Below are 12,252 nucleotides of genomic sequence, written 5' to 3'. Positions count from 1 at the left end.
TGAATGCGGCTCGTTAGCGCCGTCTGTGGTCATTGTGCGCAACGGCAGAATCAAAATAAGATAAGACAGCGGTTTGATTGATTGATTGATTGATTGATACTTTTATTAGTAGATTGCACAGTACAGTACATATTCTGTACAATTTACCACTAAATGGTAACACCCGAATAAGTTTTTCAACTTGTTTGAGTTGGGGTCCACGTTAATCAATTCACAGTGTCAAATTGATTGATTTATTGATTGATTGATTGATTTTGATTGATTGATTGAAACTATTGTTAGTAGATTGCATAGTACAGCATATATTCCGTACAATTGACCACTAAAGGCCTACTGAAATGAGATTTTCTTATCTAAACGGGGATAGCAGGTCCATTCTATGTGTCATACTTGATCATTTCGCGATATTGCCATATTTTTGCTGAAAGGATTTAGTAGAGAACATCGACGATAAAGTTAGAAAGTTTTGGTCGCTAATAAAAAAAAAGCCTTGCCTGTACCGGAAGTAGCAGACGATGTGCGCGTGACGTCACGGGTTGTGGAGCTCCTCACATCCTCACATGGCCACCAGCAGCGAGAGCGATTCGGACCGAGAAAGTGACGATTTCCCCATTAATTTGAGTGAGGATGGAAGATTTGTGGATGAGGATAGTGAGAGTGAAGGACTAGAAAAAAAAACTAGACAGCAGACCAATTCAGACGTTATTAGACAAATTTACTAGGATATTTCTGGAAAATCCTTTATCTGCTTATTGTGTTACTAGTGTTTTAGTGAGATTATATGGTCGTACCTGAAAGTCGGAGGGGTGTGGCCACGGGTGTAGTGACCACCTGTGTCTCCAAGGGAAGCCACGTTTCTCGACGAGGCGAAGGCAGATTTTTTTTTTTTCCCCCTCCAACAACAGTGGAAGCATCCAACGGTCGGTGGCGGCCGGTGGGAAGAGGAAAGAGAGTCGGAGCTGCCTCTTTGACAGGTGCAGGAGGAACGACGCAAGCTCTCCGCTCATATCTACGGTAAGAGCCGACTTATTACCACCATTTTCTGACCGAAACCTGCCGGTTGACTTGTGGTAGGGAACCATGTTCGCTTGACCGCTCTGTTCCATAGTAAAGCTTCACCGTCATCTTTCGGGAATGTAAAAAAGGAAACAAGGAAACACCGGCTGTGTTTGTGTTGCTAAAGGCGGCCGCAATACACCGCTTCCCACCTACATCTTTCTTCTTTGACGTCTCCATTATTAATTGAACAAATTGCAAAAGATTCAGCAACACAGACGTCCATAATAATGTGGAATTTTGCAATGAAAAGAGACGATTTATAGCTGTGAACAGTGCTGGACCAAAATGTCCTCTACAATGCGTGACGTCACTTGCACGCGTCATCATACCGCAACGTTTTAATATGATACTTCCGCGCGAAATTTAAAATTGCAATTTAGTAAACTAAACCGGCCATATTGGCATGTGTTGCAATGTTAATATTTCATCATTGATATATAAACTATCAGACTGCGTGGTCGGTAGTAGTGGGTTTCAGTAGGCCTTTAAATGGTAACACCCGAAAAATCTACTCCCAATTGGGCCGGACTGGTAAAATCCCAGCACGATAACTCAACAATAAAGACAACTTCAGATGGTTTTTCTTTGTTTAAAAATAGAACAAGCACATTATGAAAAAGTTTGACTGATTGATTAAAACTCTTATTAGTAGATTGCACAGTACAGTACATATTCCGTTCAATTGACCACTAAATGGTAACACCCGAATAAATTTTCAACTTGTTAATCAATTCATGTACCAAATGAGAGTGTTGCTGGGGGTTTTTTCGTTTTTTTTTACACTTACATGTTGTGGTTATTATTATTCGGTTTGTATACCTCTTGTTGATTCTATTTCCAATTCTAAAACGTAAATCCAAAAACAAAGTTAGTGTCATGATCCGCTACCCGGATCATATGTTAGTGGAGTTTTGTGTTGGTTTGTGCACTTCCTTGTTTTTTTTGGCACCATGGTTGCTTATTTGTTTCACCTGCTCCTTGTTTCCGGACTCTGACCTGCTTGTTGATTACCATCGTTATTTAAGCCTGCCCTTTCAGTGACTCGTTCTCGCATCTTAGCTTTTGTTACCCGTAACAAGTGACGACGCTGATCATGTTTCTGGTAAACCTGTTTTTGCATTTTGCTAGCTCCCAAGCTATGTTTATGTTTTCTTCTAGCTCCTATGCTAGTTCAGTTTTTTTGGGGGGCTTTTCTACGTAGTGCAAGTATTCCTTTTTCCTAGTCTGTTCAAGTTTTAATAAATCTAGATTTTCTTACCTTTATGCTGTTTTCGAGCCCGAACTGCATCTTGAAAGAACGCACCCACTTCACCATGCCCAGCAATCGTCACACTTAGGGCTGTTTTCCGATTTTTAGTATGTAAGGCAGCCCTGCGATGAGGTGGCGACTTTTCCAGGGTGTACCTCGCCTTCCGCCCGAATGCAGCTGAGAAAGGCTCCAGCGACCCCCCGCGACTCTAAAAGGGACAAGCGGTAGAAAATGGATGGATGGACTATGTAAGGCTGATTTGAAAACAAAATAAAAAGGGTTGACTTTAATTCAAAGATTAGCATAAAATTGGATTTTGTGCTGTTTTGGGGCGGTATAGCTCGGTTGGTGGAGTGGCCGGGTCAGCAACTTGAGAGTTCCAGGTTCGATCCCCGCTTATGCCTTCCTTTTCACTGCCGTTGTGTCCTTGGGAAAGACACTTTACCCACCTGCTCCGAGTGCCACCCACACTGGTTTAAATGTAACTCAGATATTGGGTTTCACTATGTAAAGAGCTTTGAGACACTAGAGAAAAGTGCTATATAAATGTAATTCATGTCACTGTTTTCCTTTTATGGATTTTTATTTTTCCAGATCGACACAAACATCGAATATATCCATCCATCCATCCATTTTCTACCGCTTATTCCCTTTAGGGTTGCAGGGGGCGCTGGTGCCTATCTCAGCTACAATCGGGCGGAAGGCAGTGTACACCCTGGACAAGTCGCCATCTCACATCGAACATATGTTCATCCAAAATGCAAAAATGTGTGGTTATATCTGTGTGATCACAAATTGAACCCGGAAGCCGTATTTCGGCATTTACTTTGCGTTAGCACGTTTTTAGCACAACGGTAACATCTTTGTTCAGCTGGAGTCCTGTTGTCGTTTTGAAAAATTGTCATTAAACAGTTGTCCAACTTTTGTTTCAGAAATTAAAATAGAAAAAATGGACCAAGTTTTGTTTTTTGATTTGCATTCAAGAATTGGCAGTGGAATGAACAGAAGGTACACGGACCGTATTTTATCTTTATTTGTCGTTGTTTATACTTTCTGAATAAATTATGATAACGTTCATCGGTCAACTCACTGGTGTTAATTTTCAATCTATCAAGATAAAAAAAATATCAAAATCAAATTACAGGATGTTATGTAGTTTGCTAATTTTCCTCGACTGGTGCACTAACATCATGTGGTTCATTTTTTTTTTTTAATCATCTACAAAGATACAAAACATTTCTATTGCGACAGCTCCGTCTCTTCCTCTGCATGGAATCGCTACACAGACTTCGGTGTGGCAGAAAGCCAGCAGGTGGTCTCTGGTACAAACAAGGCCAAAAGGAGCCCCACAGGCACATCCGAAAGTCACGAAAGTGCCACCTTTTGTTGGGAAGTCCTAAAGAGGCCCGAACCAAAATCACATGACAACAACTCAAGCACAGAGCCAATATAGCGGTGTCATATTGGTAAAAAAAAAAAAAAGAGAGAGATCTGATGCAACAAAAACACTGTTTTTCACAAAAATATTATCTTTTTTGTATTTATACGGCCACAATATTCGTATCAAAGTTAATTATTGTTGTTATAAAATATGTAAGAGATTTTATACTTTACATCTCGGTCAGTAATAAGTCATAAAATCAGTCAATAATTGTCTTGACAGCATTTGGAATGTATACTGTCACTATATTAATAGGGCAGCACGGTGGGACAGGGGTTAGTGCGTCTGCCTCATAATACAAAAGTCCTAAGTAGTCCTGAATTTAATCCCGGGCTTGGGATCTTTCTGTGTGGAGTTTGCATGTTCTCCCCGTGAATGCGTGGGCTTCCTCCCACCTGATTGATTGATTGATACTATTATTAGTAGATTGCACAGTACAGTACATATTCCGTACAATTGACCACTAAATGGTAACACCCCAATAAGTTTTTCAACTTGTTTAAGTCGGGGTCCACGTTAATCAATTCATGCACCTGGGGATAGGTTGATTGGCAACACTAAATTGGCCCTAGTGTGTGAATGTGAGTGTGAATGTTGTCTATTTGTGTTGGCTCTGCAATAAGATGGCGACTTTTCCAGGGTGTATCCCGCCTTCTGCCCGATTGTAGCTAAGATAGCCTCCAGCGCCCCCCAAGACAGAAAATGGTAGAAAATGGATGGATGGACTATTTTAATAACATGTATTATCTGCCTCTTGCCCCAAGAAAATGGATGGATGTATTATCCTGCTTGTAGTTTTCAGTGGTGTCGAAAAGATATACTGTATTGATCGTAAAAGTGGCTTATTTGTGGTAACCTTATCTGGTTACACAGTGAGCCCATCAATGCATTTACAGTATTTCTTGTATATATAAAATCCATCAATATTTGTACAAAAAAACCCACATTGTATTTCAGCATTTATTTTTTGCTCAAAGAAGAGGCACATTGATTATGTGTTCAGCCTTCATAATACACACATTCCGTCACAGTGGCCCACATACAAAAAGTGTTTCATAATAAAGTGGCACACAGCCTTTAAGCCCAGTAGATGTCCTCTTTCTTGTCTACTTTCCACGTAACAACTTTTATGTGAGTCTTCGATCGTTGTTCAGAACTCCTCCTCTGCGTTTCGACAACGGGCATTCTTGAAGAGGCTCAGGCGGGCCAGCGCCTCTGCTAATGAGCGTTCCCCGTGCACTTTGTTGTCTCTCGTACGTACGTTGACAGTGCCGGTCGCCTTTTCCTTCTCGCCAACCACTGCCGAGGCGGGACAAAACAAACGGCTCACACCAAAATGCACAACAGTGACTGTGAGGAACATAAATGATGTAACAAACGTTCCACCAATTAACGTTAGTCTTTATACCCCTTCTTATATTTCAGCTTCACAGAGACTGTGGAACCTTGATTTACAAAGCCCTCTATTTGCAAACTTTTCGATTTACGAACTTTTACATCGAACCCAATGTGCTCAACGAACACTTCATTCATTGTGTTACGCCTGCAAGAAAAAAAAGCAGGGCATAGTGCTTTAGCGTGTGTGTGTGTGGAGAAACACCGCCGACGGGCCGACAACGGGCAGAAAGCAGCAGCGCGGGCCCACCTGGAGGCTGGGAGGCGGGGCATGCGGCGGCAAGAGGAGGCGTGATGCACGCGGAGCGACGCTGCAGCGGCAATCTAATGCAGGTGCGTATACGACACACCGGCTCACGATCTGTCTATCTGCTGGCAGAATATAAAAAGGGCGAGGGGGGAGCGACCAAAGAAGCAGCACGGAGGAAGACAATGAAGATGAAGGAGAAATTGAAGAGGAAGACAAAGTCGAGGTACCTCAAGGAATTGAGGAAAAAGTTATTGTAGAAATGCAAGAAAAGGAAGACGAGGACAAAGACAAAGAAAAACTTAAACGAGAAGAAGTAACTCAAGAAATTGAAATAGAACAAATAATTGAAGAATTGCTGGAAAGTGATGAAGAGGAACAAGAAAAGGAAGAAGACAAAGAAAAACTTGAACGAGAAGTAACTCAAGAAATAATTGAAGAATTGCTGGAAAAGGATGAAGATGGAAAAGAAGAGAAGGTAATTGAGAATGAAGAAGAGTGGAGAAAAGCTCAAGACATTCTTGGAGAAATGCAAGAAAAGAAAGAGGAGGACAAGGAAAGACTCGCAAAAGACAAAGAAAAGAAATGCAAAGAAGTCAGAGGGCCACAGCAATTTTTTTCCCGCTCCAGTAAGGAAACGGGGGGGAGCACGCTCGGCCGGACTGGAACCCGGCCTCGAACTGATGGGGGAGGTATGTGGAGAAACACCGCCGACGGGCCGACAACGGGCAGAAAGCAGCAGCGCGGGCCCACCTGGAGGCTGGGAGGCGGGGCATGCGGCGGCAAGAGGAGGTGTGATGCACGAGGAGCGACGCTGCAGCGGCAATCTAATGCAGGTGCGTATACGACACACCGGCTCACGATCTGTCTATCTGCTGGCAGAATATAAAAAGGGCGAGGGAGGAGCGACCAGGGAAGCAGCACGGAGGAAGAAACATCGGCCAGCAGACCAGAAGCACGACGAACCAAACCACTAGAGCGATGACGCACCCCCGCAGCGGACGCAAGCCCCGGACGCCGAAAGGCGTGCAGCGGCAGCAGACAAGCCAAAGAAGCGCACTGAAAAGTGACTCGACAAAAGGCCCAAGTGACAACAGAAATGTTGAAACAATAAATCAATGCTGCTATGATGCGTCCTGTGTCAGGTGTCCCCGCAACCCACACGAGGACGGCAGGAAGTCCGTTACAGTGTGTTTTTTCACCTTTTGACAAGTTTTGTCCATTTTGCTAACTCAATTTAAGTCCCAAAAATGAAACAGACCAGCGTGGAAATAAGAATGGAATAGCCGTGGAGTTTAACAAAAAAGTATTTACGAAGAGTACATTAATGGCGCTCACAAAAATGGAATAATTGCCTAAGCAGGCTTTGTACTACAGCAAGTTTTAGATGTGATGAGACCGGATTTTGGGGGAAAAAAATGCCAGAGAAGACATATTTCACAGCGGAGGAAAAGACTTTGCCACTCAACTTTCAAGGCACACACATGCCCCCTCCAAACCCCTTATACTGTCCCTCAGTTTATCAATCAATCAATCAATCAATGTTTATTTATATAGCCCTAAATCACTAGTATCTCAAAGGGCTGCACAAACCACAATACAAACCACAACGACATCCTCGGTAGGCCCACATAAGGGCAAGGAAAACTCAGCCCAGTGGGACGTCGGTGACAATGATGACTATGAAAAACCTTGGAGAGGACCGCATATGTGGGAACCCCTCCCCCTAGGGGACCGACAGCAATAGATGTCAAGTGGGCCCAACATGATACCGTGAAAGTTCAATCCTTTCTCTTCAGTTCCTCTGCCGATGTTATTATTGTGGATTTAACTTTTTTTTTTTTAAATGTTTATTATTGGAGAAAGCAAGTTGTTAAAGTTAAGGATTTTTGTGATTTCGGATTGTTTGTGAGGGCACCAAAAGATAAAGATCATTCATTCATTCATTCATTTATTCAAAATGACTTCTTTGTGTGTGTGTGTGTGTGTGTTGGCAGAGCAGTGCCTTGTTCAGGTTCTTTTGGCTTGTTCAGCTTGTTTTGGCTTGTTAATAAAGAGAACATTAAGCTTGTCCTGTTTGTATAATATAAAGTACTGTATAGCACTTTTTTATTGTGTTTAAAGTGTAATCACCTTCACTAAAATATGGACTTTTGTCAAGGCAGGAACCAGTTATTCAATTTTAATATTGTTTCTTATGAAGAAGTTTGATTCACTATACAAACCTATTTAAGAACCAATTACCATATTTTTCGGACTATAAGTCACAGTTTTTTTTCATAGTTTGGGCAGGGATGCGAGTTATACTCAGGAGCGACTTATGTGTGAAATTATTAACACATTACCGTAAAATATCAAATAAGATTTTTTTAGTTCATTCACGTAAGAGACAAGATTTCATCGGATTTAGCAATTAGGAGTGACAGATTGTTTGGTAAACTATAGCATGTTCTATATGTTATAGTTATTTGAATGACTCTTACCATAATATGTTATGTTAACATACCAGGCACCTTCTCAGTTGGTTATTTATGCGTCATATAACCTACACTTATTCAGCCTGTTGTTCACTATTCTTTATTTATTTTAAATTGCTTTTCAAATGTCTATTCTTGGTGTTGGGTTTTATCAAATACATTTCGCCAAAAAATGCTACTTATACACCAGTGCGACTTATATATGTTTTTTTCCTTCTTTATTATGCATTTTCGGCAAGTGCGACTTATACTCCGGAGCGACTTATAATCCGAAAAATACGGTAGGTTTGCAAATCGAGGTTCCACTGTACCATGTCTGCTGTAGTGTGTGGGGTAAAGACTTCTGCTGCTTGTATCAGATCACATCGTAAATATAATAATGGCCACCCAGTGGTAACTACTAATCATTTACCTAAATGGATAATTAGGTGTGGTGTTTCTATATTCTTGGGTTCATACTACATACAAAGATACCCTACTAATAAAAGTATATCAATACCTAGAATGAAGTTGTATTGGGCCAGCTGAGCGTTGCGGATTTTCTTATTTAAAAGGCATCCAGAGTCCAGGTCAACGTCGGCCATCAGACCGGAGTCTGTGAACTGCTTACAAACCTAAATGGATGAGTATGTGTCAGTTTGTTTTGGGCTACATCATAAATACTACTGTTCCTTCAAGTGTAACTCACATTTTTGGCATAGTCCTCACAGGAGGGGTTGACGGGCACAACCATCACCTGGCGTGGAGAGAGCCACAGAGGCCTGGCGAAGAGACGGATAAGCAAAAGTCTTCGATAATCTTGTCCAATACATTTTCTTACAGTTAGCTTAGGAGACAACTCACCATTTTCCTGCGTAGTTCTCAGTCAAGATGGCGATCATCCTCTCCACCGAGCCCAAAATAGCACGATGGATGATGACCGGGCGAGAACGGTCGTCACCGTCCTTCCTGTAACAAATCACAACAAAAAGCAATATTAAAAGTCGTTTTATGACTGTACCCGAGCGTGGCCACCGCTGCTGCTCACTGCTCCCCTCACCTCCCAGGGAGTGGAACAAGGGGATAAGTCAAATGCAGGGGGAAATTTCACCACACCTAATGTTTGCGTTACTATCAGTGGTACTTTAACTTTAAACATCTTCTCTTTTTTGTTGATGTGGGTATCGCTAATCAATAGCCTTTCACCGAGTCGGCAACTAGGAGTCAATCAATGATTAATTGCAAGTCCTTCACTGAGTTGACCAGTAAACCAGTCTTTCAGTCAGCAGGTCGCTCATAGAGTTGGTGACAAAGTCAAAAAAGGGGTCGTATTATTATTTTTTCAGTCAGTTAGTCAGTACTGAAAAGCATCTCCAAAATGATGATCCTTAGTGCAGTGGTTCTCAACCTTTTTTCAGTGATTTACCCTCTGAGAACATTTTTTTTTAATTCAAGTACCCCCTAATCAGAGCAAATCATTTTTGGTTAAAAAAAAAAAAGAGATAAAGAAGTAAAATACAGCACTATGTCATCAGTTTCTGATTTATTAAATTGTATAACAGTGCAACATATTGCTCATTTGTAGTGGTCTTTCTTGAACTATTTGGAAAAAAAGATATATAGGCGCCAGCGCCCCCCGCAACCCCGAAAGGGAATAAGCGGTAGAAAATGGATGGATGGATGGATATAAAAATAACTAAAAAGTTGTTGAAAAATAAACAAGTGATTCAATTATAAATGAAGATTTCTACACATAGAAGTAATCATCAACTTAAAATGCCCTCTTTGGGGATTGTAATAGAGATCCATCTGGATTCATGAACTTTATTATAAACATTTCTTCACAAAAAAAGAAACATTTAACATCAATATTTGACATCAATATTTATGGAACAGGTCCACAAAAAATCTAGCTGTCAACACTGAATAATGCATTGTTGTATTTCTTTTCACAGTTTATGAACTTCCCTTCATGTTTTGTTGAAGTATTATTGAATAAATGTATTTATAAAGGATTTTTGAATTTTTACTATTTTTACAATATTTTTAAAAAATCTCACGTACCCCTTGGCATACCTTCAAGTACCCCCATTTGAGAAACACTGCCTTAGTGTACCAAACCAAAGCGTGTGCAAAGCGTGTAAGCTTCGACAAAGCGACTCACCCCACAAAGGTCAGATCGAAACGGATGGGAAGCTGGAAGTCCAGTTGAATGGTTGCACACTGGTGGTAACGTCCAATGGCGTCTTTGATCTTAATGTCAATCTATAACAGCACATATCTCTATAACGTTGGTGTACGTTCTGGAGAGACAGCGAAATATGTTCATAAGGCACCGACCTTGGGACCATAGAAAGCTCCGTCTCCTGGGTTGAGCTTCCAAGGCTCCCCAAACTCATTGAGGCTGTTTTCCAGTTGCTAACGAGGATGAGTCAGAGTTACAAATTAAAAAGCATCAAAGGGGATCTCAATGGGAAGCAGTAATCATCATTAGATGACTTAAATAGCGACTCTCTCATTAAAAGATATCACACTGAAAATGTACTCTGTTCTTGGCTTTGGCCTTATTAGATACCTTCTCAGCCTGGTTCCACACAGCGATGTCACCGAGGTACTTCTCTGGACGAGTGGAGAGATGAAGCTGGAAGGAGAAGCCGAACACATCGTAGACACAGCGCAGGAAGTCCAGGCAGCCCTTCATCTCGGACTCGATCTGACAGAGAAACGTCAAAAGCATTAATCGATGATGGCATTTACCATCTTTTGCATACAGTATGTGGTATTAGTCAATAGAGAGCATGATATGCTGCTGTCTAACAACAAACAAAAAGGGCGTCCCCAAAACCCGCAAACAAAATTTTATACAGTGGGGCAAAAAAGTATTTAGTCAGCCACCGATTGTGCAAGTTCTCCCACTTAAAATGATGACAGAGGTCTGTAATTTTCATCATTAGGGACGGCGTGGCGCAGTGGGGAGAGTGGCCGTGCGCAACCCGAGCGTCCCTGGTTCAATTCCCACCTAGTACCAACCTCGTCACGTCCGTTGTGTCCTGAGCAAGACACTTCACCCTTGCTCCTGATGTGTGCTGGTTGGCGCCTTGCATGGCAGCTCCCTCCATCAGTGTGTGAATGTGTGTGTGAATGGGTAAATGTGGAAGTAATGTCAAAGCGCTTTGAGTACCTTGAAGGTAGAAAAGCGCTATACAAGTACAACCCATTTATCATTTATCATAGGTACACTTCAATTGTGAGAGACAGAATGGGAAAAAAAATCCAGGAATTCACATTGTAGGAATTTTACATAATTTATTTTTAAATTATGGTGGAAAATAAGTATTTGGTCAACCATTCAAAGCTCTCACTGACGGAAGGAGGTTTTGGCTCAAAATCTCACGATACATGGCCCCATTTATTCTTTCCTTAACACGGATCAATCGTCCTGTCCCCTTAGCAGAAAAACAGCCCCAAAGCATGATGTTTCCACCCCCATGCTTCACAGTAGGTATGGTGTTCTTGGGATGCAACTCAGTATTTTTCTTCCTCCAAACACGACGAGTTGAGTTTATACCAAAATGGATACATGGATGATACAGCAGAGGATTGGGAGAATGTCATGTGGTCAGATGAAACCAAAATAGAACTTTTTGTTACCTGATCCATGGTGCAGAAAATGTGGGCGTCATCCTGCTGGAAACGTCGCACTCTGGTCAGCCCGGTAAGTGTACCAGACAGCTCGTTGCGGTGGAGGACCCCGAAATCAGCAAACCTGACAGGGAGTTCCCTCCAGGAGCGAGGCCTGTGCCCGAACATCAAACTGCAACAGAAGAACGGAATTCAAAAGATTGCTCGACACGGGCTGTTTGTTGTCCAGCTCACCAGTGGCCAGGGCAGTTCATGGGTTTGAGCGCAAAGGTGTCCTCTTCCACGGGAAAAGAGAACATGTTTTCACTGTAGTGCTGCCAGTGGCCAGACGTCTCCCATAGTTTGCTGTTGTAAATGTTGGGGGAGGCCACTTCCTGGAAGCCTCTTCTCCAGTACTCGCCCTAGAACCAAACACTCAGTTTTCAGTACCAGTGGCACAGTAAGTGTCCACCATTATGAATTTTGACCTAGAGGGGCCACATTTACAGACAATAAGACCCGGGGGACAGAATTCTCTCTTCACTATTAGTCTTGTTTTGTATACTCCAGAGAATTAGCGTCCTCTACAGAAGACATTCGATTTTGGTCTATTTTTTCTACCAGAGTTATAGGAGCGCTCTGATGTTTCTAAAGACTTTCAGCAAAAAAGCAAGTCAAATATCATCTCAATGACAGCAGTCTAGTGTTGAGAATCTGTTGCAAATATATGGAAGTCTCTCAAGTTTTTTTTTTTTTACCTAAACTTGTGGGCCACCAGTTGAAT

The 12,252-nt window shown here is 41.9% G+C and overlaps 1 protein-coding gene across 1 annotated transcript in view; it reads right to left on the bottom strand.

Annotated features, from left to right (window-relative positions):
• Window positions 1-4,695: 4,695 nt before the first annotated feature.
• The window catches only part of LOC133536195 (threonine--tRNA ligase 1, cytoplasmic-like), a 30,428-nt gene continuing 22,871 nt past the window's right edge, over window positions 4,696-12,252 (bottom strand). The window contains exons 12-20 of the mRNA XM_061876529.1: window positions 11,724-11,890; window positions 11,499-11,661; window positions 10,423-10,560; window positions 10,188-10,265; window positions 10,012-10,112; window positions 8,712-8,816; window positions 8,557-8,629; window positions 8,368-8,482; window positions 4,696-5,048 (exon numbers count right to left, since the gene is read on the bottom strand). Of these exons, the coding sequence (XP_061732513.1) occupies window positions 4,900-5,048; window positions 8,368-8,482; window positions 8,557-8,629; window positions 8,712-8,816; window positions 10,012-10,112; window positions 10,188-10,265; window positions 10,423-10,560; window positions 11,499-11,661; window positions 11,724-11,890 (1,089 nt within the window). The 3' untranslated portion in view covers window positions 4,696-4,899. The remainder of the gene's footprint in view (window positions 5,049-8,367; window positions 8,483-8,556; window positions 8,630-8,711; window positions 8,817-10,011; window positions 10,113-10,187; window positions 10,266-10,422; window positions 10,561-11,498; window positions 11,662-11,723; window positions 11,891-12,252) is intronic.

Source organism: Nerophis ophidion, linkage group LG02, assembly GCF_033978795.1.
Source record: "Nerophis ophidion isolate RoL-2023_Sa linkage group LG02, RoL_Noph_v1.0, whole genome shotgun sequence".
NCBI classification, from domain to species: Eukaryota; Metazoa; Chordata; class Actinopteri; order Syngnathiformes; family Syngnathidae; genus Nerophis; species Nerophis ophidion.
The sequence above is the reverse complement of the archived record's forward strand: the minus strand, read 5'-3'. Positions and strand labels throughout refer to the sequence as shown.